Source organism: Malaya genurostris, chromosome 2, assembly GCF_030247185.1.
Source record: "Malaya genurostris strain Urasoe2022 chromosome 2, Malgen_1.1, whole genome shotgun sequence".
NCBI classification, from domain to species: domain Eukaryota; kingdom Metazoa; phylum Arthropoda; class Insecta; order Diptera; family Culicidae; genus Malaya; species Malaya genurostris.
Genome location: NC_080571.1, coordinates 335,545,234 through 335,571,414, shown reverse-complemented (window position 1 = coordinate 335,571,414; position 26,181 = coordinate 335,545,234). Strand labels below are relative to the sequence as shown.

At 35.2% G+C, this 26,181-nt stretch overlaps 1 protein-coding gene across 2 annotated transcripts; it reads left to right on the top strand.

Moving 5' to 3' along the window:
* The first annotated feature begins 409 nt into the window (after positions 1-409).
* Positions 410-20,372, top strand: LOC131431677 (S-adenosylmethionine synthase). 2 transcript variants are annotated; one of them, XM_058597534.1, is made up of 7 exons: positions 410-845; positions 6,143-6,220; positions 6,277-6,399; positions 6,526-6,638; positions 17,290-17,652; positions 17,722-18,038; positions 18,104-20,372. In XM_058597534.1, the coding sequence occupies exons 1-7, from the start codon at positions 728-730 to the stop codon at positions 18,207-18,209; spliced, it is 1,218 nt and encodes a 405-aa protein (XP_058453517.1). In that variant the 5' UTR covers positions 410-727; the 3' UTR covers positions 18,210-20,372. The 2 variants fall into 2 exon arrangements, with proteins under 2 accessions (XP_058453517.1, XP_058453516.1); XM_058597533.1 differs by lacking the exon at positions 6,526-6,638 and adding an exon at positions 7,970-8,082 and having other exon boundaries at positions 411-845.
* The last annotated feature ends 5,809 nt before the right edge of the window (positions 20,373-26,181 follow it).

The window sequence follows — 26,181 nt, the reverse complement described above, 5'->3', positions numbered from 1 at the left end:
AGATTACATGACTCATTATAATTACTTTTCGTTCGACTATCACCATTAGTATGAATGTGATAGAGTGATTATTGTACATCCCAAAATATGCGATTATTCTACTTCAACAGGTTTGAAATCAATTCGCGCATACAAATTCATTGCAAACATCACAAAGACTTTCAGTCAGTGATCATCTGTGGAATCGGAAACACTATTTTCCGTGACTAAAATAACTTTTCTTGTTTATTGAAACAGTGTAAAATAGTGTTATATTATATCATAGATGTACCTTTTAGGATAACAGTACAAAACAATCGATCAAACTTACTCTTCTCTCTCAGCGAAGGAACATTTTTTGTGAGCTGAGTACCTTTCGGGAAAAAGGCGCATCGCTCGCTCTTTAGCTAGCCGTCAAGAATTTTCGCTCGAATCAGTCTCTTTTCCACAAAGTTTTGCAAAGTGTAGACGGGCCAAAGCGAGGCTCCGCGAGTGCTTTGGAATTAAAAGTAATATTGAAGAATTTTTAAATTCTCAAGTATTGGACAATTTGGAGATAGAAATAGATTTTATCCATTTCTGTTTGTGTAATCTGACGAACAGGAAAATCGATACAAATCGCAGTGACTTTTGCAATTCTTTTGCGAAGAAAACAATAGGCTTCTTAAAGTGCTCGTAGACAGAAAAAGTGAATAATACGGCGAAGAAATTCTGCAGTTTTTGATCGAAGAAAAAAAAACAAAGGACAATGCCACTAACTAAATCGACAAACGGATTTTCCACCAGCAACGGTCACAATGGCTATGAAATGGAGGACGGATGTTCGTTCCTGTTCACCTCGGAATCAGTAGGAGAGGGCCATCCAGGTATGCTTCAAATTGGAAATGTTTCGACTGATTAGAAATAATGCTGTGGAAGAATCTAGTTTGTACTGACTTTCATATGAAGAAGCAAACGCACCATATTTGAGTTTAATATATTTTCGAGGTTATGTCCGCATTTATTTTCATTTCCTGAGTGCTCCTCGCGGTTTCGTAAAACAAGAACTGCGCTTTTTACGATTGCGCTTGTTACGCAACGTTCATGACATATGTGTACTGGTTGGGATTTTGCTGCCGGTGAATCAGATCGATGAACGAGAGATGCATTTTCGGTGTTTTCCTTTTTTCCAATCAGAAAAGATGGCGTATTTGGTAGTGCCAAATGGCTCGATGTTTTTCATACTTAGCGCTTGTGACGATTACTTGTGGAAGTGATAGAAATTATCAATAATTTACCCAGGAGAATGCGTTGACGTTATTACGACGTAGTCTTTATTTACGTCGTTTGAAAATAAATAATTTTGCCTCTGCCATTATTGCGTGCGATCATTCCACACTTTGGATTGGAGTGTTGCCAGTTCAAAGTTCATCAATCACCGTGGGGAATGTTATAAAATTTTATCATAAATCAATCAAGAACCTTTGCATACTAATTTTTGTTCTCAATCCGTAGTACCGTTAATATCGACCAATGATACTAGGACAGACTTAGCAGATTCGAATATACATATTAAACAGCTTTCTCACTGAAAATGTATAGAAAGCTACACGATCGAAAGTATTGGCCCTTATTACGAGTATCACTACACGGTGAAAACGAAGTGAAGTGAATGTAGGTCTTTATCACGAAAGTCGCTTCAGAGAAAAAAGTAATTACTACTGGTAATTACTTTTTTCTCTGAATTACTTACTGGTAATAGGTAAAATAAAGTGAAGTGACATGTAAGTGAAGTGAATGTGAAAGTGGATGTGAGAACGGTAATAAGGGCCATTGTCAAAATTCGTTGAAATGGCAATAATATTGGTTTATGTAAGTAGTCGGCGAACGACCGCAACTGAGTTAAAGCCTAGTAAAAGTAAATATGTAAGGGCCGTTATCAAATCTGTAAACAAGGCAAGGTGAATCTTTAGTGGTCCTAAATGTCCATTTTAATGGGCGCATATTCCTTAAATGCAATGCAAAACTTTTCAGATTACTATTACTAATTTAGAAGTACACTGAGGTTTTTTAACGCGTTTCCAAAGCGGATTTTCGAAGTTACGCAATTTTTTTAAGTGGATTTTCGAAGTTACGGAATTTTTTTGTGCGGTTATCTTGTTTTGTCTTAGAATTCGTTTAAGTGATTTTTTCAAAATAAATAATTTTCTTTGATTTTTTCAAAATAAATAATTTTCGAAATTACACCAGATCTCAATGTCTCATGCATATCCAAGATAAATTCGGCATAAAAAACCAAATTTTATATTTCTGAAATCATATACTATCAATGATTTTTAGCTTATTGGAAATTAACACTTTATTCGCACTTCCAAGTACATGAACCGCTAGTACAGTCAGCAGCTGATAAAACCATGGGAATGTGTTTTTAGGCTCTAAACTGACAAGATCTTCAAAGCGAAAAAATTTAGGTAAAATGATTATTTTTAAACTTTAAATGAATTATGTTGATACTTGATTTTCCAGCAAATTACACCTTAAAGACTCATATCTCGACATTTATTATATCGATATTTTTGATTCACACTTCACATTCACGTGAATTGTTTGACGTTTTCGCCCGGTGAACGACCAAAAGGTTAAAGTCGGGGTAAAATAAATGATATTAATAATATTATTTGACGTTTGGGCAATTCACGTATGTGATGACCATTTTTTTCATATAATTCAAACGTGAATATTTTGATAAAGTGTCATATATCATTTGACTTAGTTCGTTAAGATCACAAAATGTGTGTGTATGTGTTAGATCGCTAGCTGTGCAATTTCGCTCAGATTCTATATCCAGCTCCGGAATTATAGGATAATAAATACGGGTTCGAGTCCCGTCTCGATGGTAGCTTTGGGCTAAACAAATTCATTTCGTTTAGATCGGTTAAAGGTTTTCGCTTTCATGAGTACCGAAGTAAAGATCAAACATATCCGAAATGGGGATTACCCCAATTTTTCACAGCTCTTTTAATCATAAATACACCGAATTTGGTTATAAACATTTAAGAGAAAGGTATCATTATATCACTAGGTGGATTACACAGATTTTTATTGTTGTAGAATGCCGGCTTTAACTTCGTGTGGGTCGTTCGTCGCACAAAGGGTTTTTTTTATTGTATTGTATTAAATGTTGCTTTCAAAATGAGTATAATGTAAATCGAGGAAAACAACCGAATGAAAGACTTGAAGCAAAAATCAGTAGACTAATACAGGATTACGAAAGAAGAGAATTCTCGGTTGATTTTTCATTTTTCATTAACAAGTGACAGTGTCTTTTTAATCACTCTCTCTTTCGGTTATTGTGATGTGAGAAACAGAAGAAACAAAGAGAAACTGCCATTTGCTTGTACCCCCTAATGAAAAATCAACCGAGAATTATGCACAGAATACCACATACACATAATTAATCACACAAAAGCACCCACATTCAATCATTGTGATTTTTTACATGGAAACAAATTGGGTCCAGATAAAAAATTCGGAAAATAAATAATGTAGTGAAAAAAGAAATTTCTTTTTTTGCTGTGAAATTATGCTCAATATATTTTGAGGTAATCATGATAGTCGCATGACACGCTACTCTTTGATAAATCATCTGTTCTGGGAATGTATTTCATAGAATGTTTATTCATTCATTTTTTAGCTTATGTTTACATTTATTTTGCTGACATAATGATTGTGAAATCTTAGTTCTCAATGAACATTTGAAAAGGTCCCAAGTGCAGATGACAGTTTCTCTTGGTTTACTATCTCTTTCAATTATTACGGTAAATTCCAGTAATTTTCAACAAATTCTATAGTGCATATCAAAAGTTGATGGTTTTTGATATTATCCTATGTAAAGTGTTAGATGGAAAGATTGTAGATTGGACCGTAATACTCGAAAGAGAAAGTAAACAAAGAGAAACTGTTATTTGCATTTAGGACTTTTTCTCGTGTTTGTCTTCAGTTATTTATAATTTTTAAAACTAAACTTCATTCTGCTCACACAGAAAAAAACACAATATTTCTTATAAACTTGCCGAACTAAACTAAAATTTATAACTGGATGGTGTTTTGTACTATCAAGTTTCACGATGATTATGTGAACCTTTCGTCAATTCAACCAGTTTCGAACATAAGCGCATTGTTCTTATTCGGATGGTGTTTTGCCTTTCTCATATAGAAAGGTTATGCAATCACTGTGAAAACCGAACTTAAATTCAAATTAAAGGTCTTGTGGTCCCATAAAAATTCCTGAATATTATTTGGTTCCGACTTCCGGATCCGGAATTATGGGGTAAAATGTGCAAAAAAAATGTGAAAATAAGTGCACTAACTTTTCTCAGAGATGGCTGAACTGATTTTCACAAACTTAGGTTCAAATAAAAGGTCCTGTGGTCCCATGCGTAGTTCCTGAATTTCATCCGGAAATATAGGGTAAAGTGTGTTAAATTTTTTTTATCATCACTGAAAGGGACGAAATACCGTAGAAAGTTTTCTAAATCGACCTCAAATCTTCTCCAATTGATGGATTTTATCAGTAGACGGTCAAACAAACCGATTTCGGTTATTCTTTTAAGAATCGAAGAAAATTATTTTGAAGAATACCACAGTATTTTATGATAGTAAGATTGATATGAGAAAGGTATCATTACACCACTAGGTTGATTAAAACAGGTTTTTATTGTTTGTTTAACATGTTGTGACAATGATCGTTCATAAACCATGTAAACGAAAATTAAGCAATTTTTCCTTGTGTGAAAGATCGAGAACTTTTTTTAAAATTTGCATTGCGTCTTCGGTCGGTGCATAGCGGCTCATGGTCAACTGCCACGCCACTCAACAGTTCATCATAAACCGCTAAGCAGACGGAAAGCTGTCTTTCGGACACTGAGGACTAGTATAGTCCAAATAAGTTAATGCAACATAACAAGACTTAAACGTTTCAAATTATATAGACAGGTCGTTATCAATTATATGACAGATATTTTATTACTCATTAAATCCATTTGATACGGTTCATTGAAACAATAAGAATCTATTGTTTCCTTAAATAGATGAGATCAGTACTGCCCATACTCGCATATCAGTCCCATATCGATTTCTGCCAATATTGAGTTAGCTTGAGCAATGCAATCTATCCACAATATACTCTCAGAAATTGCAATATTTGTTCAGTAAAATGTGAAAAAAATATCAACTCATATCTGTCCCATATGCAAAGTACCCGCATATCAGTCCCATTCAGCGCAAATTTCAAAAATTTCATTGATTGCAATATTGGAATAGCAAAGGCGTATTACCGATATTACATGTAATAATACCATGATTGTGCATTAGGTAGCACAACAAATCGAAAAAATTGAAAATAAAATTTGAATCGTCTTTTTCTCGACTTGCCGATTTTCCATATGGGACTGATATGCAAGTATGGGCAGAGTAATACAATGAAATAAATGTATTCTTTTTATTTAATTATGGTCGTTCGCCGGACCATGTAAAAAAATATTTCATTCATTTAAACGATAAAATCAGGTGAAACAAGTATTTTTTTGTTAACCTTAACCACAATTTAGACTGAAATCAAACATAAATTATTGTTGTCGTTAGACCCAGAAATTTGTTCAAAACAGTAGCATTCGAGATTAAAATAAACATAAATCAAGTTTAACAATCTACCAAGTTCAATTGTTCTGCTTGTATGTTATAAAATGTACAAAAGGAAGAGAAGGTTAAAAAACTTACCAAGAACTAGTTATTAAAACCCATTATGAAAACTCATATATTCCTCTGGCAACACTTCGCAATCTAGCTACCATGCTCCGGTGAGGCACATGCGTGATTCATTCATGATTCTGAGAGTTTTGCGTTGCGTTGAGCTGAAAAAAAAACACGTGGAGAAGTTGCTCCTCTCGGTTGTATTTATGCGGAGCAGTTGCTGCGCATGGTAGAACCATGTAATCGGAATTGTGTATGCCTTGAAGGCGCAATATTTTCAGAATGTATACTAAGAACATCTGAAGTATTCAGATTAATCATATTGAAGTAATATTTCCCAATTTCGTTTAATATTTCTAATAAATAAATGAATAAATCATACGGTCCTAATAATGGTTACTATCAATAATCTTTTTCTTTCGCTCAATTTCAGACAAGATGTGTGATCAAATCAGTGATGCTATTCTTGATGCTCATTTGAAGCAAGATCCAAACGCTAAAGTCGCTTGTGGTATGATGAATTTATATTATCTTGGGAATAGAATTAATCCTTTTGTACTCCATTAGAAACCATCTCCAAAACCGGAATGATTTTACTGTGCGGCGAGATCACATCAAAGGCAGTAATCGATTATCAGAAAGTGGTTCGTGAGACAGTTCAACACATCGGTTATGACGATTCTTCAAAAGGTAATAACAAAGTGGGCTCTAGTTGTTTAGGTTTCTATTAGCGAACTCACGGTTAAAGTTCGATGGAGATTTGCGTTGGCCTCCGCCTGCTCAAGTCAGCTTATAAAATTTCCGTTGTCCTCTCAGGCTTTGATTGGCGCACGTTGAATTTGTTGATTGCGATCGAACAGCAGTCCCCCAACATTGCCCAGGGTGTGCACATCGATCGAGACGAGGATGATGTAGGCGCCGGAGATCAGGTACATTCTGCAGTTAGGCTAAGGATTCACTGTGTATTGCCGCGGGGATGGTCATCAGCCTGACTTAGATTTCAATGTGATCGTCTTGTGTTTGTGTGACTTGCCATTCGTCTCATTAACTATTAACGCTGTTGGATTTGACCGAACACACCTATCCTAATGGAGTGATCATTTTGCATGGAGCCTCAGGAAAAGTTCGCTAGTTCGGTAAAGATTGAGACACGTGGGATTTGCTTAAGGGTGTAGTATCATTTTCATTCATCAGCATGACTGTCCATCGGTTGTGACGCAGATTGGTCAGACTGTGTGTCCCTTGAGGTTATCGCTAAGAAAGGCCCGACGATCTGAGCTTCATTTGAAATGCTAATTATTCAATGCTATAGAAAGAGGAAAGCTTATCTGGGTAGGATGTGCACGTGTTTCCCAGCGCGAAAAGGCAATTTTGAAGTTCTAACCGCGTTGCTGTTGCTAACGAAAAGGTCTCGCGATTGTGGCATTTACAAGATTATCCCATTGGTTCGAAGTTTCGCAATTCGAGAACGTGGTTTGCTGTTTGCATTGACGTATGTGTTTGCTTGGATTGAGTTGAAATTGGATGTCAATGAGCTTTACTTCGTTAATTAATCTAAAATCCAAATGAACTTCGGTTAGACTTTTCACGTGTCTAGATAGATATTAGCCCTTTTATAAAATATTTATATATTTAATCCTAGATCTGTCAGTTTGTTCAAAATTATTTTTTTGAAAACCCAATCCGATACAGATCAGTTGTATAATCTGAGCATATCTCCACTCCACTTTCGGAACCTCAACAATATTTCGTCCACGTGCCTTCGTTTAGTGTGATTGTCAGCCATGTGCACATCTTTTCGACGGTGACATTTGATACAGTCAGGAGACTGTCTAGCAAAACATTTTTACTCTCTTATTTCTGCATGTGTCGTCTGGTGTTCGATGCCACATCACTGGTTTTAGTACTTGGTCAGCTCAACATGACTCCTCGCGTGTCTGTCGATGAGGCAGAACAGTTCACAAGTTGGTGCTTTCGTTTTGCCGGCACCCGATTGTGTCTACAAATTCAATATTGTGGCGACTTGATTGGAAATCAAAATATTTACACATAACAGGACTTTCCTATAGTATTCCATACAAGTTCGATTTCGTTTACCTCCCTTAATCGTCCACGCAAAGCTACGTTGTTTTTGGGTTCGTCGAGCGTGTAAACAGCTGCCTTTATTTACGAATATGTATTTGCACGTCTTTTTTTATTTCCATCGCATGCGAACGGGGATTTCGTAACAATCATATTCACAATGTTCAACAAAAACCAGGATTCGATTACAAGACATGTAATGTACTGCTTGCACTGGATCAACAATCACCAAACATTGCGGCCGGAGTGCATGTTAATCGGTCGGATGAGGATGTCGGCGCCGGAGATCAGGTTAGGCGACTACTAATTTAGATTATCATATTTCATTCTACCTATGGCTAGAGTAGCAGGGTATCTTTCATCTATCGGTGTGGTATTCAATGCAGTCGAGTTCTGAGAACACGCCATTTGCCTTTCAACACTTATCATGATCAGGTCCAAACATTAGGTCGTCCAAAAAGTCAAACACAAGTGGCGTTTCTCATTTTGTTTATTAGTTTATAAATCGCTCAAAGTGACGCGTGGCTTTCGTTGCTTTTTATGCTTACGATTATCGCATGTTTATAAATACTGACCTCTCGGGACATAAACAATAAGCAAACGAATAAACGATTAACTTTTCTTTTTGCATGTGTTTCGTTAGGCAGCATAATCTTCATTATTGCTTTTAGGCAAAACAAAATAATATAATTTTCGGTTATTGGTTTGGGGAAATTGGAGCTAGCGGTAGCGAATAGTCTGAAGTGTTGACCGGCTGCTGATAGTGATATACCTCCTGCGGCTTTTTTTGTTATTACTGCATAAGTATAGGAATATTCTAGAACCGTGCTGCTGCGAAATTATCAGTTTCACGCAAACGACGCAAATTGTTTCGTTGATATGATGGACTAAAAAGTTTCTAAGATTTCTAATTAAATAATCTCCCAAAAAAAAAACTTTCTCGGAGGATGAGAACTGTCCTATATAAGCTTTTTTTTTTGGTAATATTTCGTTACTTCTTATCAGTTTTTGTCAATGTATTTGAATCGGTTGTTCATAAGACAAGAAAATAACATTTGCAAAAATTTATGAACTAAATGGGATCTTTAATCAGTACCAATATTTTAGACCGGAAGCTAATCTCACAATTCAATTATTTTATCTTCGAACCGCATTTCCTATAGGTTAGTAGACACATATTATTGCTAATCGTGCTATATAACTATGGAGCGGTTCAACCAGAAAATCACGAGTTCGACATTAGTCGGGTAAGCATGTCAAATCTGCCTCCGAAGTGAATTCATATCGTTATACCATATTTGAAAAAGCTTGGTCTGAGAACGATTTTCACAAAATTTCAAATCTTTCACAGCCATATTGAACTACTAGAACTAATGAGTATGAGATGTATGAACATATGATTGGTTCGTGTTGATCAGTTTTCTGTTTGAAAAGTGGCGTCTCGTCACGGGTTGTGTACTGGTTATATCAGATATAAAAGTTCGTTGAAAGTAAAAACTAAAGATCAAGAAACTGATATTCGCTTGTGTTTTTCAATACAATGAAATATCGTTTTGGATGGGATTTCTTATTAAACTTAATTCGTATCATCGATACAATCGAAAAAAGCAAATCTGTGAATAATGTCATCAACAAAACCGCTTCGACGTTGCAACTAGTCAACCAAGAATGCCAGGTCATTTTTTTAAATTCTGTGTTCAAACCAAAAATCAGTCTGAACAAAAAAGGTCCCATCACTTTAAAACGCTCTATATGACACTTTGTTTTTCCTAGCAATTTGAAGACGTTTAGGGGTTCATTGTCAGTCTGTGATTTATTTCAGAAATCTTTGAAAATCTGTTTAGCAAATGGAGAATCTGTGAACCTGGCATCTCTATGAAACAGCAATCTGTTTTCGACTGATATAAGCATAAGTCACTAAAGCCTCTCCTGAAAGTGGGCATACAAGTTCTCACAGAGAAGAAAAGAAGAGAAAAAAATCTTGGAGCTGAGCTGAGTAATTCCCTCTCTTTTCGAATCTGTGCAGTAACTCATGTGCACGGAAAACAAAGTAAGACTGCAACAAGAGATACTTGAAATTTTTAGTTGGATATATATGAGATCTGTGAAAATACACATAATTTCGGTACACGATGCAAAGTGCTCAAGTTCAGAGCGCCCCGTATTGGCTACGACAATGCGATTTGAAAAGATCGTTTGGCTGTCATTGATAAGCAAGCGCAAGCAGCTTATAATGAATTTGTCAATATTGTGCTGTGGACAAAATCGCTCATTTATTTCTATTCGGAACCATCCGACTTGCTTTCATCAAATTAATAGAGAATCTAAAAAAGGTGGGTGGGTAATGTCAGAGACATAACTGGATGTCGTGAATACGAAACCAACTGGTATGCTCCTTAACACTAACGAATATCAAATCTTCGATGTTGCACCTTCCTTGGCGACTGATGACTTCAGCTAGCAGGCTTGTTACTCTCGTGTGTGTCTTCCTTCTGTAACCGTTGCTCACAAAATGATAGAAAAAGTGGCAAAATCAGCTTTTATATCGCTGGAGAAGCACATATTTTGTTCTCTTCCTCAGAACGCGTTCGTATTGACTAGTGCTGAAATGGATCAAATCAGACAGGTTTTTCAATAGTGTATTATTGAAAATCTTCAATGTTGTTGCAATATACGTTCAAGTTGAAAAATTTCGAATCTATTGATAATTAGATTATATAAATCGATATATAAATTGAGTATCAAAATGATCTACCAGAAAATTTTCCACGTTTTTTTTAAATGACCTTTTCTGTCAAAAGCGACTATCCAGCGAGCGAATGGATGTGACTTTCATCCACACACTACTCAAACACCTTTACCGGCGTACTAGTCTATATGTCATCACACAGCCAGGGGTTAACTAAAGTAGAAATGTATTCGGGCATATATTTATAGATTCCCTTTTGTGCGATAGTTCATACTTTGCAAATCGGACGAAAGGATGACATCATCAGGGTGGCAAGTGACCGGGAAAATCGGGAAAACCAGGAAAAAGTCGGGAATTTTATTTCACCGGGAAAAACCGGGAAAAAGTCGGGAATTTCAGTGAAAAACCGGAAAAAATATTATTATTTCACATTTGAGTAACAGTTGTTAGCGTAATGATTTTTTTTCAACAAGAGACAATACCCAATTTTACGTTTGAGCGAGATGTTCAGTAAAAGTGTTGAAACAACTCATTGTCTTGTACAGGTTCTATGCCTACATCCCAATTATATGATAAAATAATAAGTATTCAACACACTTGCACAATTAATGCCAAAGTCTCAAGATAACATCGAGAAATTAAAAAAAAATAAAATTCTTAGCAGCTTCCAAGTTTTTAAGTTTACTAATGATTGCCCTTACTTCATCATAATTTGTCTCAGTAATGTCATCTTGTGTTATGCTCATATTACTATGAGATGTCAATAGGACTTACAAAGTTGTCGACTTCGATCTGATATACCGTTTTCATTTGAGTTCCTTCTTTGAGTGCTGAAAATGGTTTCTGATGACCAGTAAGAACCTTAGAATGATTTAGAATATGGATTGATTTGCTCGGTGAATCTATGCTTCATTTTCTTTTAAAGGTCCTCAATAATAAATAGGGTAAGGGCTCCCTATTCCATCTCATTTGTAAGGACGTCGCCTTCAAACCTCGATTTAGCCACTAAAATCACTATAACTATTTCATACAACTGCTTCATTCGCCTTGCTCCACATTGAGATTTGATTCACATTCCTTGGAAATTAAAATAATGTTCATAAAACAACAAAAAACACTTATGAAATGTTCACTACTCTGCTCCTAATTTCATCTCAATGGATTTTTATCCATCCTATCGTTGATCCTTTATTCATCCTATAAATTAGCAATGGCGACAGCAATCAAAACGAAATATTCCACTATTACACTCTCAGGCAGCGCTGCCAACTATACCGATTTCTCTGTATTTATACCGATTTTTGGACTCGATACAGGAATACAGATATGCTCTCTCAAAATACCGATATTTCAAATTTCATACAGATAAATACCGATTTTCAGTTTTTGTGTTGGATTCCATAGGGGTAAACCAGGTTGAGCGACCTTTTTTTTTTTTTTGGGTCGCAAAATCAGTTTCCATCCTAAATCGATGTTTGATTTTTCGAGGAAGATATAGTACAGATAGATTTTTCCGCCAAATACAGATTTTTGGAAAAAACAGTTGACAGCACTGCTCTCAGGTTCAAAATATCAGAATTCTTCTTAAAAACGGCCTAATGCCAACTATGAGACAATATACGATATTTTTAGAACCAGTTTGAAATCATTTCAACGTTTAAAAATTTTTCAGTCGTTTCCGTTACCCCTCGCCATAAATTTAAAATTTTACTGAAAAGTTAATTTGGTGAACTTTAAATAAAAACAAAGCTGTGATTGTTACTATTTATTCATTAGCCCTTTTTAAAACAAAGTGTAGAGCCAGAGATGCCATTTATACAGATTTATATGTATTGTATAGATTTTTGCGTTCGCATACTGGTTTAAACCAAAGTACCGATTTTGTAAAGATTTCCTAAATTTAATACAGATTTGTACAGATTCATATAAAGAAAGAAGTAAAAAATTAGACTTTCTCTCTGAGTATCTATTAATATTTGATTGCAGTGATTCTTTAAAAGTTTATTAATCAACGGACAAATCACATGTTAAAGTGGAAATCTTTTATGTAGATAATTGATTATGAACACTGACAAACATTTATATTAAAATTTGGAACCAATTTTAACTATTTGAAGCCAGATACTTTCATAGAATATGTATTACGTTGCATAGAAAGTCTATATCTGATCTATCTGTTTTCACTAATAAAATGATGTTAACAGATTTTATTAGTGAAAACAAATTTAACATCATTTTATTTGTGAAAACAGATAGACCAGATATAGAGTTTCTATGCAACGTAATACATATTTTCTATGAAAATATCTGGCATCTCTGTGCACAGCCGATGAAACACACACACTTCACAGCGTTATATTGACGTATAGCGGAATGAAACCAGTGCTACTAGATTTGCCACAATGGTTATTTCATTAGTATTTAACATGCTCTTCCTGGTAATATTCGAAGCCAAAACAGTTTTATTGAAATATTAATATCAATAATATAATTAAACTAATGTCACGGATACCAAAAAACATACTTTTTGATGAGATTTTGAAGAAGAAAAACAATTTTTGTTTTGTAACATTATGAGATAACTTGGCAACTTTGCGAAACCAAATGAGATGAAAACAAAGCGCAATCAAGTGAACTAAGTGAAAAACTTTCATCTCATATTTTTAAAGACTTTTATTGTTTGTCGGGTAGTTTTTGAAGTATTAAATCGTTAATAAAACAAGTAGCAAGTGAACATTACTAATCAGTCATCCGGTATTCAATGGTAGTGTAATTGTGCGAAAAAGTGATCATGTTTTGAGACGAATCGATTAGTAGATAATCAGAAACATGACGAACTGTAAATCTGGAGACGAAAATGTGTCCTAAATTGAAAAGTGAGTTTATTTGAAATGGAAAAAACGATAACCGAAGAACTTAAAACCATTTCTTTCAATAGGAAAGTGTGACAATAGCTTTTATAATCATTTTAAAACATTTCACAGTTTGGTTCAGGTAGGTTTTATAATATTGTTCATGTTCAAAGTAATGAGGTGAAGGGATGAGATGGAAATAGGAGCTCAGATGAAATAGGGAGCCGTTACCCTAATTAAATTCAACTTATTGACGATAAAAAGATTCTTTCGTACAATAAAATAACAGAACAAATGAGCACAGAAAAATTTGAATTTTCCGGTTTTCTGTGGTTCAGTTGATTACGTAGCGTGATTTGTGATCGAATGTTTCTCGGTTCAAGTCGCCCTGCTGCTATCGATCTTTTGATGAAATTTTCAAATGACACAACTTTACATGTTCATGAATATAAATCTGTGTGAAGTACGATGCTCAACTATACCAGTGTAGGATCACAAGAACGTTGATATTGATGTAGATGAAGGAGAATTGAATTTAGTTTAAACTTACTGATAGACTTCTAATTTCAATAATGTAATGATTTGAATTATGTATGGCTGTATCGATATTTCCCAAAACAGTTTCAGGGTTTGCATTGCTTTCGATATGAGATCTGTATCCTAGCCAATTAGTTCTAAGGTGGTAGAATATATAACTAATTGAACCTGGGACGGGTATAGCTTGATGGGTAAGTCGATGCCTTTCACGCAGTCCACCTGGGTTCGATTCCCAACCCCGCACATAGGGTCAGAAAGTTTTCTGGCTCGAAGAGGTGAATGACCTTAAGGTTTACTATAATCAACAAAAAAACCAACTAACTGAACTAATCATTGCTTAATTTGAAACCCTGAATGTTATTGGTAGATGGTCTGAATCAAAGTTAGTTTACTACAAAGGTTACATATATCTGCTAGAATCAGATTAATTGTAGAAGGATTTCTTATAGAAGATAAATTATTTGAGCTGTTGGAAATTAAAACTGGGTAAAACCAGCGGAGAGTTCATCATGAAGAACTCGTTCTTTCTGATTATTTTTCTGATTACTCCACGAGCATTTAGAATACTATTAGGAAAAAATAAATCGATGCGTTTTACAGCTATCATTTGAATTATTGAAATTGCTGTATTTCAAAAATGTGATGACATGACGGATGTACCTATTGTTTATTGACTAACAAATACATTAGAAAAAAATTGGGGTTTTAGAAGAGCCAGTCGTGGGAGCCGAATGGTCTTGGTAAATCTTTGGTATATGTACATCCAATGATTTTAAATTAAATGTTATTACATGAGAATTATTTTTTTTGTCTGATAGAACAGTGTTAATAATTGGTTTTATGGTTTCCATCACAATCAGACCATAACAATTCATCTATTTGTATCGTTCGTTGAACAGACGTGCTTGGAGGAAAATTACTACAATTTAAACAGCGTATGTCCATATGACAATTTGTTGTTCGGCCATGAGCCCTGGCAATGACGATATTGTGTTAGGAAATCGGTTACGTATAACCAAAACCTCTAGATGGCTAGAAAAAAGGTTTATGCTTTTCTTATATGCACTTGTTATAATGAATATTTCCTATGTATACATCGAAATGCCTGAAAAGTACACTTGAATCCACAATTAGCGGGCCTATTATAATGATCTTTTTTGGACATAGGATATCTGTTTAAAGTTAAAATTGAATGAATATACAAAAAAAGATAAACTGGGGCTATTTGAGCTTATTCCGAAAATCGGGAACTTTTATCTCGAAAAACCGGGAAAAACGGGAAATTGAAAACGCCACTTCACTTGCCACCCTGTCATCATTGACGCACTGTGACTGCGACTGTGATTGGCTCGTGAAATCATAGGTCAATTTGAACCAATTTTTCAATGGTATGCAATGCTTAAAATGCTTAAACGATGTTACCTCATAAGTTTAAGTTAAATGTTTCCGAATCTATTGGCTGTTAAATTATATAAATCAACAAATGACTGAGTTATAAGGCAAGGAGTAAGGCCAAAATTAGGAAAAACGCAAGTTTCATAGTATAAAATTTAATGAACCATCCTACCATTGGAGCAAGCAAGAGTAAAACAAAAGATGTTCGAAATAGTCAAACCGAGATTCGTGCTACGAGATCAACATCAAGTAGTAATAATGTTGATATTTATTTATTACTATTACGTTGATATTTATTATAAATATTACGATTTATTACTGATAATTCGATCTTCGAAGACTGTGTGCTGAAGATCGATCGTAGCGTTGCCTGTGTGGCACGGAGTGCCGTCTTGTTGGAACCAAATGGTGTCCAAGTCTTCCTCTTCAAGTAACGGGAAGAACCAATCGCTAATCATGGTGCGGTAGCGCTCGCCATTGACCGTGGCGGCGGCTCCTGCCCAATTTTCGAAGAAAAATGGCCCAATGATGCCGCCAGACCAAAATACGCACCAAACCGTCACTCTCTGAGGATGCATCGGCTTCTCCACGATAACGTGCGGGTTTTCCGTCCCCCAGATGCGACAATTGTGCTTATTAACATACCCGCCGAGATGAAAATGTGCGTCATCCGAGAAGATGATTTTTTGGCAAAAATCAGCGTCTTCTTCAAGCTGGTTTTTAAAAGTAAAACTGTACTATTTTCACGCGTTCCTCAAGCGTATAAACAACCATTTTCGTTCAGCGGAAGGATAAAACTAAGTTTATGTAAAATCAGAAGTGACATTAAGGTTACCAATGTCGAAATAACCGCTATTTCAAAAAAAAAAAGTTAGATGGCGGACTCTGTAGAAGCATAAATAGATATCCCATAAGATCTGATAACTGGAACTCTAGTTTAAATTACACAAATAACACCCACTGGCCATCAGACAGTGTATGAACAATTGATTTCACTAGTTTCGTGATTTCCCCCCGGTGAATGACCGATAGGTTAAAACCGGGCTAAAATAAATAACTAACTAACTAGTTTCGTGATTTTTGATTACATCCAATGACGTTGCACGCACGAGGAATCTCACGTGGTAACCGAATGCCGAAAAATTACAAAACTTCATTTTTACGCTAAATTCGTTCTATTAGAAGCAGTTCTATTAGTGCGCTCAAGTTTCTATCTAATCTAATTTTATTACAACCAACTGAAATACGTCAAAAAATATCAGAAGTACATTAAGCATCTGTAGCAAATCCAAATAGTAATTTAACAATGTAGGACCTTCTGCCTCGACTAAGGAGGTACAAAGTATACAGACCATTCGGCATAAGATCGTTAGACATAATGGTCGTTTGGCATAAAGATCATCTGGTAAAAAAGGGCGCTCGGCATAATTAAGTTCGAATCCCAGTTACGGCGCCGCATACCAAATAATTTTATACTAAATGACCTTTATGCTAAACGCCCGCATGTCAAGTTACCGTATACAAAACAGCCTTCGGTCAAATGACTGCATACCCTTTTCTGTAATTATTCTTGAACAATGTGTTTTGGTCGTAAACACATTGAACATATATGAACTACTAACACCGCTTGTTAAGCTTAAAATTTTTGGATTGCATCGAAAAGCAATAACTAGTAATATTTCATGATTCTTTCCGCAGCAATGTTAAAAGCGAGTTGACGTAGTATTTTTGTAGCTATCGGTCAGACAATTTTCACGTGAAACTGTTGACTTCAAAAAAGAAGGTTATCAGCAGCCGCAACAGATAACGAGGATTCATTAGGAGGCTCGCCTTTGATGTACAGCAGCAAATAACCAACTTCAGACTATTCGCTAGCTACCAACACATACGTTTTCGAATTATTTTGCGATTTGAAAATAACCATTTTTTTCCGATTCTCATATATTTTTATATAATACATACTTTCCTAGTTCAAAACCTTTCTTTATCTCGTTAATGTAACCGTTCACTTTCAACTGATGATAGGGATTGATGTTTGGTTATGCCACCGACGAAACCGAGGAACGCATGCCGCTGACGGTGGTGTTGGCCCATCGATTGAATGAAAAAATTGCCGAACTGCGTCGCAGCGGTGACTTCTGGTGGGCTCGTCCAGACTCCAAGACTCAGGTTACTGCGGAGTACGTTTTCGAATCGGGCGCCTGCGTGCCACAGCGGGTGCACACCATCGTCGTGTCGTTACAGCACTCGGATAAGATCACGCTAGAGGATCTTCGCATGAACATTATGAACAAGGTGATTCGGGAAGTCATTCCTGCTAAATATCTAGACTCGAACACGATCGTGCATATTAATCCTTGTGGATTGTTCATCATTGGTGGACCGCAGGTAAAGTCTCTAGGTCGGAAAAAAGGGTTCATCGGTCACATTTTTAGTTCAATGTTTTCTTTATTGCAGGGTGACGCTGGCCTGACTGGTCGTAAGATTATTGTTGATACCTACGGTGGTTGGGGAGCTCACGGAGGTGGTGCTTTCTCTGGTAAAGATTTCACCAAGGTTGACCGTTCGGCGGCTTATGCAGCACGTTGGGTCGCCAAATCGCTGGTTAATGCCGGCATATGCCGACGCTGTTTAGTGCAGGTTGCGTACGCTATAGGTCTCGCTGAGCCACTCTCGATTACAGTATTCGATTACGGTACTTCCAAGTACACCCAGAAGGAGTTACTGTCAATCGTTAAAAAGAACTTTGACCTTCGTCCGGGAAAAATTGTCAAGTACGTATGGCTGTATTTCACAAACTGTACATTTTTAATTTATTTATATCGTTTCCAATAATTAGGGACCTAAATTTGAGGACACCATTCTACCAGCGTACCAGTACCTATGGACATTTCGGACGCGACGGTTTCCCATGGGAGGAACCCAAGGAACTGCTTATTGATTGATTGCCTTTAAGTTACGCCACTGATAGGAGGGCATACGACGGGCAGTTTGTCCCGATCGATGCCAAAAAAGCCAAGCTAACTGTTCAAGCATAACTGGAAATAGTGTTTTAGATACAAAAGTCTTGCTTTGGTTTTTAAGTATAAGTGTGTTCCTGTGACAGCTGTGTAATTTTGTTTAGAGATAGGTTCATTATCCCAGAATTGTAATCTGAATTGTGTCATATTTGTACCGAAAATAGTTCCATATTTTCTTCGTTTATCATATGTGTTACATTGTGACAAACACAAATTTTCTTTTTTTTTAGAAGAAACGTACAATTTAGATAAACTGATTTATCTTTCCAGTTTTCAAACAACAAGTATATGAAATCAAGATTAGTTAGTACATGGAAGCATGCCACGCTATTGTAAGAATCAAAATTTAGAACGTTTTTTTCGTCGATTAAAAATTGTGAAAGAATTTCTTCGCATCGCCGCCTCCCTTAGTTCATTAGTCCCAGTCTTTCTTTACGAAGCAAACAAAAACAATCGCAACATCATGTCTGTAATTAGTTAATACGCTTAAAAAAAATCGCGTAATTAGCAAAACAAATGCGTATAACCATGAAAATGTGACATAGAGTCTACAACCAGTACAGATATAAAATGTATGAAAAATAAAAAAAAAACTAGAAAAAGTGTTCCGTGCCAAAACCGGAAACACAGTATAAAAACAGGATCTCGTGAAACTTCGGCAAAGCTAGATCATTCAGTTGGCCACAGTAGGAACCCCATCAAGTGCGTTTCCAGTGCAAGATCGTTGGAAGTGCTGCCTGCTGCAAAAACCGTTGTATGACGTGAAAAAAATCAGTTCAATTGTTTTATGACATATATTTTGGAAAATGGACAGATTTAAATGTTTCTCGAACAAACAGTGTGAACTAAATCGAACAGCAGAAAGTTAAATGTATTGAATATTAAACATTTGTAAGTCGAAACTTCGTTGAATTTGGATTATGTACTTTACTATAGGTAGTACTTTTTCATGCACGGTTAGCTCATCAAAACCAGACTGCATGTTTAGCAGAAACAAACAAACAAAAAAACAAGAACAGCATTTAAGATGGAAATATTTTTACATTACGAATCGTATGGTGCTTTCGGAAAATGTGTATAACGTGATTTTAATTGAAACTTCTCCCGGGACCTTGAAGTGAAGAAAGAACTACGCAATAATTGATTAACTGCCATTTTTTTTTATTTTGAATAGGAAAGTGTACTAGTAAATCTTACACACATTCGGTAGTCGCTAAACATGCCAATCCACGTGCACTGAAATAGAATCTCTTCACTTTGTAGGCTTGTGTGTTTCTAGAATTTAAAATCCATAAATCTAAATTCTAAAAGCACAGAGCTTCCATAGACGTTCGCAACGTATCCGTCATCCTCACAGCAGCGGCGTTAAAAGTTTCGCAAAGTGAAAATCAAATAATTTTTCAGTTCGAAAATCGGCACCTATTTTTTTAGTTCAAAATAAATTAGATGTTCCTGTCCTGTCGTCCCCGATGTCACCGGTCGGATCAAGATTTCTATTCTCGTCATCGTGGAATTTAAATCTAGACACCAAACTGCGTGACTTCGATGATTAGGATGACTAGTTTTTAGTTTTAATAATCCATACGCAACGAAGTTAATTTTTTTCACATGTTCATACACGTTTTGTGTTGTGTTTACGTAAAGGAATTTATTTGTGGAAAAGAGCCATTTCGAAAACACTCCGGTCCGCTGAATGGTTGAAAGGTGCCACGTGGTACAAAACAAAAAAAGCAAAGATCCCGAGCAAATAGTTCCCCGCTGATGTTAGAGTGTTTGGTTTCGCTGAAATTCCATATTTTACACAAACAATTGTAGCAAAGTAGAAATTTAGCTAAGCGAAAAATCTAACGTCCCGAAATACCCTAGTGAAAATAAGAGATAAACAGAAAATGTACCATTGTACGCTTTGCAAAGACACGGGTCCAACAAAAACAGAGTTTCAATGAATAGATTTTTTCTTACTGAATAATGATCTACTTGATTATCCCTGGAAATAACATTCAGAACAGAACAACATAAGATAAACAACACACAAAGAGAATAAAAACATTGTTCTTACTATTTCTGGTAGAGTAACGACAACCGTAATTCGCAATTGTTTCAATTTAGCTCCATCCGATGACCGCCTATCGTTTCTTTCCTAGTGTACCTTAATCTGAACAACGGCGAATTGGTTTCTCATTCGTGTCCTTAACAACCTATAGTAAACTAAAAAGAAGCTTGGATTTGATAGGACAACATGTGATCAAAAAATCAATTCACCGTAATTCAGAAAAACGGCGTATATCTCTAAAGCAATTTAAAACTGTTTTATTCTTGGTCTCATACGGGTCCCGCGCGTGGAATAATTTTTTGGATGATTGTATTTTTTCTGTGTTGCTTTTTGATTACCGGAAACTTAATCAGCCTTGACGTCACATTTCGTTGAGGATCCATCCTATTGACACTGAGAATCCTACAGAATCTGGTTTTGCCCATAACTGGTTTGTAAGACTTTTCATCCCGATTCTGTATTTCGCTCAAATCGGACTATTTAGATTGAACACGGAATTTGGCTTTTTGTAGTTCGAGTTTTTCATATAAACGCATCACTCGACGAAATACATAATGCAAATGTCTGAACGATTTCGGCCTTTTTTAATTCGGCTTTTTGTGAGTTGGCCTTTTGAGGCGCTCCCGATGTACACTCAAAATAATAATCATGTTATAGTTACGTAAAAAGTTATGTGAATATTTTCCACCCTACTTTTCACGTAGGTTTTAATAGACTGGCATTTAAAAACTGTTTAATGCATAATCCAGTAAAAGTTACGTGTTTCATAGGTAAAATGTAATGTACTGCTCATATCACATTTATCTATCAGTTCATATCAAATTTAGATACCAAAGAATCACTATTTTATATGTTGGTTGAAGTTAAAAGGAAGATTTCAGATTTTTATATAAATCTAAAAAATGAAAAATGCCATGAAAAATAAAACATTTATTTTAGAAAATCAGCATAGAGTTTTAATTAATTTATTACCAAAATAACTGCTTCAATTGTGTTTGAGCAACTGAGGATTAGAGATACTGGCCCTTATTACGGGTATCACTACCCGGTGAAAACCAAGTGAAGTAATTGTGACCCTTATTATCGGTATCACTTCACGGTGAAAATCGAGTGAAGTGAATTTAGGTCCTTAGCACGGAAGTCGCTTCAAAGACAAAAGTAATTATTTGGATGAACTTGATGTCATTATGAACATCACGCCACCAAAATTTCGTTAAAAAATGAGTTTTTTGCACTACAGTGATCACTTCACTATGCGTGATACTGGTAATAGGGAAAATCAAGTGAAGTGACATGTAAGTGAAGTGAATGTGAAAGTGGAAGTGAGAACGGTAATAAGGGCCACTGTGTAATATGGTTATTCCGAACTAATTGGCGATGATAAATCTATGAACATAAATTTTCATGATCTCGACAACCATTCCAACAAGCTGGTGCAAGTTAGTAAAATGCAAATATTTTTATCCACATCGTACCGAGACGCCTGTGACACTGGGCCTTCTCTCTCATCCACTTGTGTACCGAATAGCCTGTAAAAAACAGAAAATGACGCACAATGAGTTTTGGTTCGAATAAATACATTCTGCTCATTTTTACAAACTAATAATTTTCTTGGGTTTCAGGAAGACTTACAAAAAATCTATTTTCGGCTGTAGTTTTTGTGTGTCTCATTTCTCGAAAGGACATTGTATGGAACACTTGTAGAACTAATTTGATACTATTAATTTGCTGAAGGAAGTATGTTGATACGTTAATGCGTTGAAGAGTTATGGAATGTTTTTGAATTTTTTGAAGGCATTTTTAAAACTAATTTAAATAAGTTAAAAAAATAATACCCATCCAATTTTCTTTTCAATTTTTACTTATATTATGACCTTTTAGAAACCGCATAGGATACATTTTTATCGATCTGGCATTTAATGAATATTAATATTTGAAGCTTGACTAGTTTTTGATGAAAACACAATCATAACTTTTTACAGGTGGCTCATATGAAGAAGCTTGACTGGGCAAAATTGTGCGCAATGATTAGTTCAATAACGCTTCTGAAGACAACTTTTCCGTAGAACGTTTTACAAAAAAGTTAGAACAAAAAAAGTGATTTTTCAGGAATCACCCTACTTTTACTCGAGAAAATTGATATAACTCGATCAAATAAAGAGCTAGAGAGGTGCTTTTTTCAACAAAGTTGCTCAAAATAAAATTTCCTACAACTTTGATGCTCAACAAAATCATTTTTGAGTTCAATTAAGAAAGTTAGATTTCAGATTTCAATCTAAACTAGGACCACCCTAGTAATTTTTTTCATCAAAAGGAGCGCCATTTGATTACGAACAACTTTTGTGAAGACACCAATTACAAAAAAACTAATATTTAATAGTGAAAGTATTTTTGTCCCGCTAATTTCCCGTTTCGGACCACTGTGCACTGTTCGCCATTTTCAAAAGAGAGTTTTTCACACTGGAAATTTACGTAGATTGTTTAACGTCTGGTCAATTCACGTAAACTTTATGTGATGACTCTATTCACATGTTGTTCTTATAACATTCATTTTCGTCACGTAAAATATTCAATTTGACATTTGAAATCAGTTTACGTGATTTTTCAAGTGAATCGAACGTGAGTTTTTATTTGAGTGTACACAATAGGGGTTTGGGTTCTACTGTCACATGATACATAAATGTATGACAGTTATTATTACCGATTTATTATTTTTAGTTGGTTTGACGTAAAGCCGCCATAACTAAGTTTAGTTTTGCTAAGACTGAGCGGAAACATATTTTGGAGAAGCCAAATGAATGAAAAACTAACAGAAAAGATGATTTATTGGAAAAAGATACGCTCAGAGACAGGACTCGAACAGGTTTTTTTTTACCGTCACTGCTAACCTCAATCGGATGAACACATTTTTACAGTTCCGCGGTACTGTTTATAATCAGACTTTTTTTTATTTGCCTATTGAGAACAGATGAAAACGTTCAAGGTCTATATCGCCTAAATGGAGTTTCAAAACATTTGTTAACGATTCGATGCGGTTCGTTCCAGAGATTTATTAATTAAAAGTGGCTAGTTGTGAAGTGTAAAGATGCTTGTTTGAGATGTGTTCCTCGATTTAGTTTAAGCTTGTTTGTAAACAGTACCGCTGAACTATCAAGGATGAATTCTTGTTCATTTGTGTCACGATAAAAAAAATCTAATAATGATTTATGCATAAAAATTTGTATTACAAAAAAAACAGTTTTAAGCACCCCTTGTCTTTCAGTGGTATGCATTGATGTATGCGCCAAAAATCGCCATTGCGTATGCAACAAACACAGCAGGTAGTTGTGTTTTAGATTCTTTTCAACATTTAAAAATCTAGCATAATAATCGAGAACTTTTTTTTTATTACAATTCTTCAAATTCAAAGCGATGAAATATGTGTTTTATGTATTAGGTTAGGTTATGATTGCATATGATTTCAGCCACAAATTTACTAGAAAATTTCACAAACATTGATATTTTTACAGAACGTTTTTCAATATTGACAGTTATATTTGACAGTTCGCGAGGAATGCTAAGCTAAAGGCTGAGCATTTATGTGCATCAATCGATTGAATTTGATACTAGCGTTACTTTCCAGAAAGAAATAATTTCAAATTTACAAAAATAAAATAAATAAATTTTACAGATTTTTATAAATATTTTTTTATTTACCGACATGTTTAATAAGGAACACTGCTTTAGCTCAATATTACTATTGTTTGACACTTCGATGTTTTTGTTCACCAGCCGATGAAATATAGCTTCAGCTGAAATTTGTAAAAGGAAATTATTTCATATTTCCTCAGAAATTTCAGAAATTTTTGAATATTAGAAATACTTGGAGTTTTGCACGCAAAGCTAATTCTTGAATAATAATCGTTTGCATTTGAAACCAGCTTCAATTTACAGAAATAAATTATGACAAATTCGATATTTTCACAGAATTTTTTTAATGTTATCATTGTTTGACATTCAGCGTGAAATAAAAAGCGAACATCTAGATGCTTTTGCTTGCCAGTCGAATGAATATTAATTTAATTGAAGTTTGCAAAAGCAAATTATTTCAGATTTCCTCAAAAAATTTGCAATCGATTGTAACAAAATCAGTTTCAAAAGAAAGGGTCATAAAGTCCCATAAGGATAATTTTGTGCTTGGTTTGGATGGTTTTCCACCTTACATAAATGTCATCCTGCTCTTGTAACATCACTTGTTGTAATGTTGGGATTGCGGATAAACTAACCCTTCATTTTCTTACATGCTACTAATGATTTTTTCTCCACCGCGTTTGTTACCTAAATTCAATCGGGTTTTGAATACTTTCAGTGTTCTTGAGAAATTTAAATTATAGATTTGCGGTATTTTTTCATCCTCATATTAGCTCTGACTTAAAATTTTCCGACAATTGCACACCTCGATATAATATTCTCTATAAAATCCTTAAATTTCTTAGAAAATATAAAAAATGTTTAGTTTTGTTAGTGAAAAATGAATTATTGATTAAGAAACATTTTCGATGGTGTCGAAGTCAATCGATGGGTATACTCTTAAATGATTTGATGTTATTTTCTTCGGAAAATTATAGCTATATACTATTGGTATAGAAAAAGGGTGATTTTTTGAGAGGTATAGGATTTGATTTTAAAAAAGAAATACTCAAAGAATTTGATAAAATTGATGAATTCTTCATTGGAATAGATAGAATTATCAATATAATTTAATGTTTGAAGATGATTTCATGCAAATGTTGGTCGCGACTCCGCTTTAGATGACCAATGCGCAAGGTCCAATTTTGGCACACTCACTCCACACACACACACACACACACACACACACACACACACACACACACACACACACACACACACACACACACACACACACACACACACACACACACACACACACACACACACACACACACACACACACACACACACACACACACACACACACTCATATCGGCCGGTATTTCACGAATAATACCATCGGCCCACAATCCACACCAAACTGTGATTTTCTTATGATGCATTAATAGCTCTTGCAATGCTTCTGGCAGTTTTGCTTGTTGACGTATCTATTCAACCAGAAATGAGCTTCGTCGCTGAAAACAATTAGTCGATAAAAAAGTGAATATTCCTCCAACTTTGCCAACGCCCATTCATGATTAAATTTTAGACCAAACAATGATTCATGATTAAATTATAGACCAAACTGAACAATTTTGATAATGTCACAAGACATGATTCACGCGTCATCTGTCAAATACAGTGTTGCCAACAAGATACCAGAAAAAATCATCCTCTATATGTCATCGCTTGGAATTTCATGATATGTCAAAAATACTAAGTTTCCTGTTATTTATTCTTGGACTTTCGATTACTTTTCTGATCTAAACTTTTATTCAATATTTAAAATTGGAAAATTCCCCAGAGATTACATTTTTTAAATCGGTCCAAAAACAGCTGATACCAGATAGTCAAAATCAGCGTTCTAGTTTTTTTATATCCTTCGTAGTTCGCATAACATATTGTGTTAAAAAATTACATGAACACACATTTTCAAGAAAAATAATAACGAAATGACAGTTGTTTTCAGTAGACGTTCGTGGAGTTGAAAGTTTGAATGCTAGATTTATGATGGAACATTGAAGACTGATACAAGCATATATTAACATTGAAAATGTTACTTGGGATCCTTCCCGGTATCGGAGCTCGAACATACGACAATTGGTTTGCAAGTCCAGCGTCATGTGCATTGAACCGCAAACTCGTGACGACAATATGCGACTGTCAATATTTGAGGTCCTAATAATTGTAGTA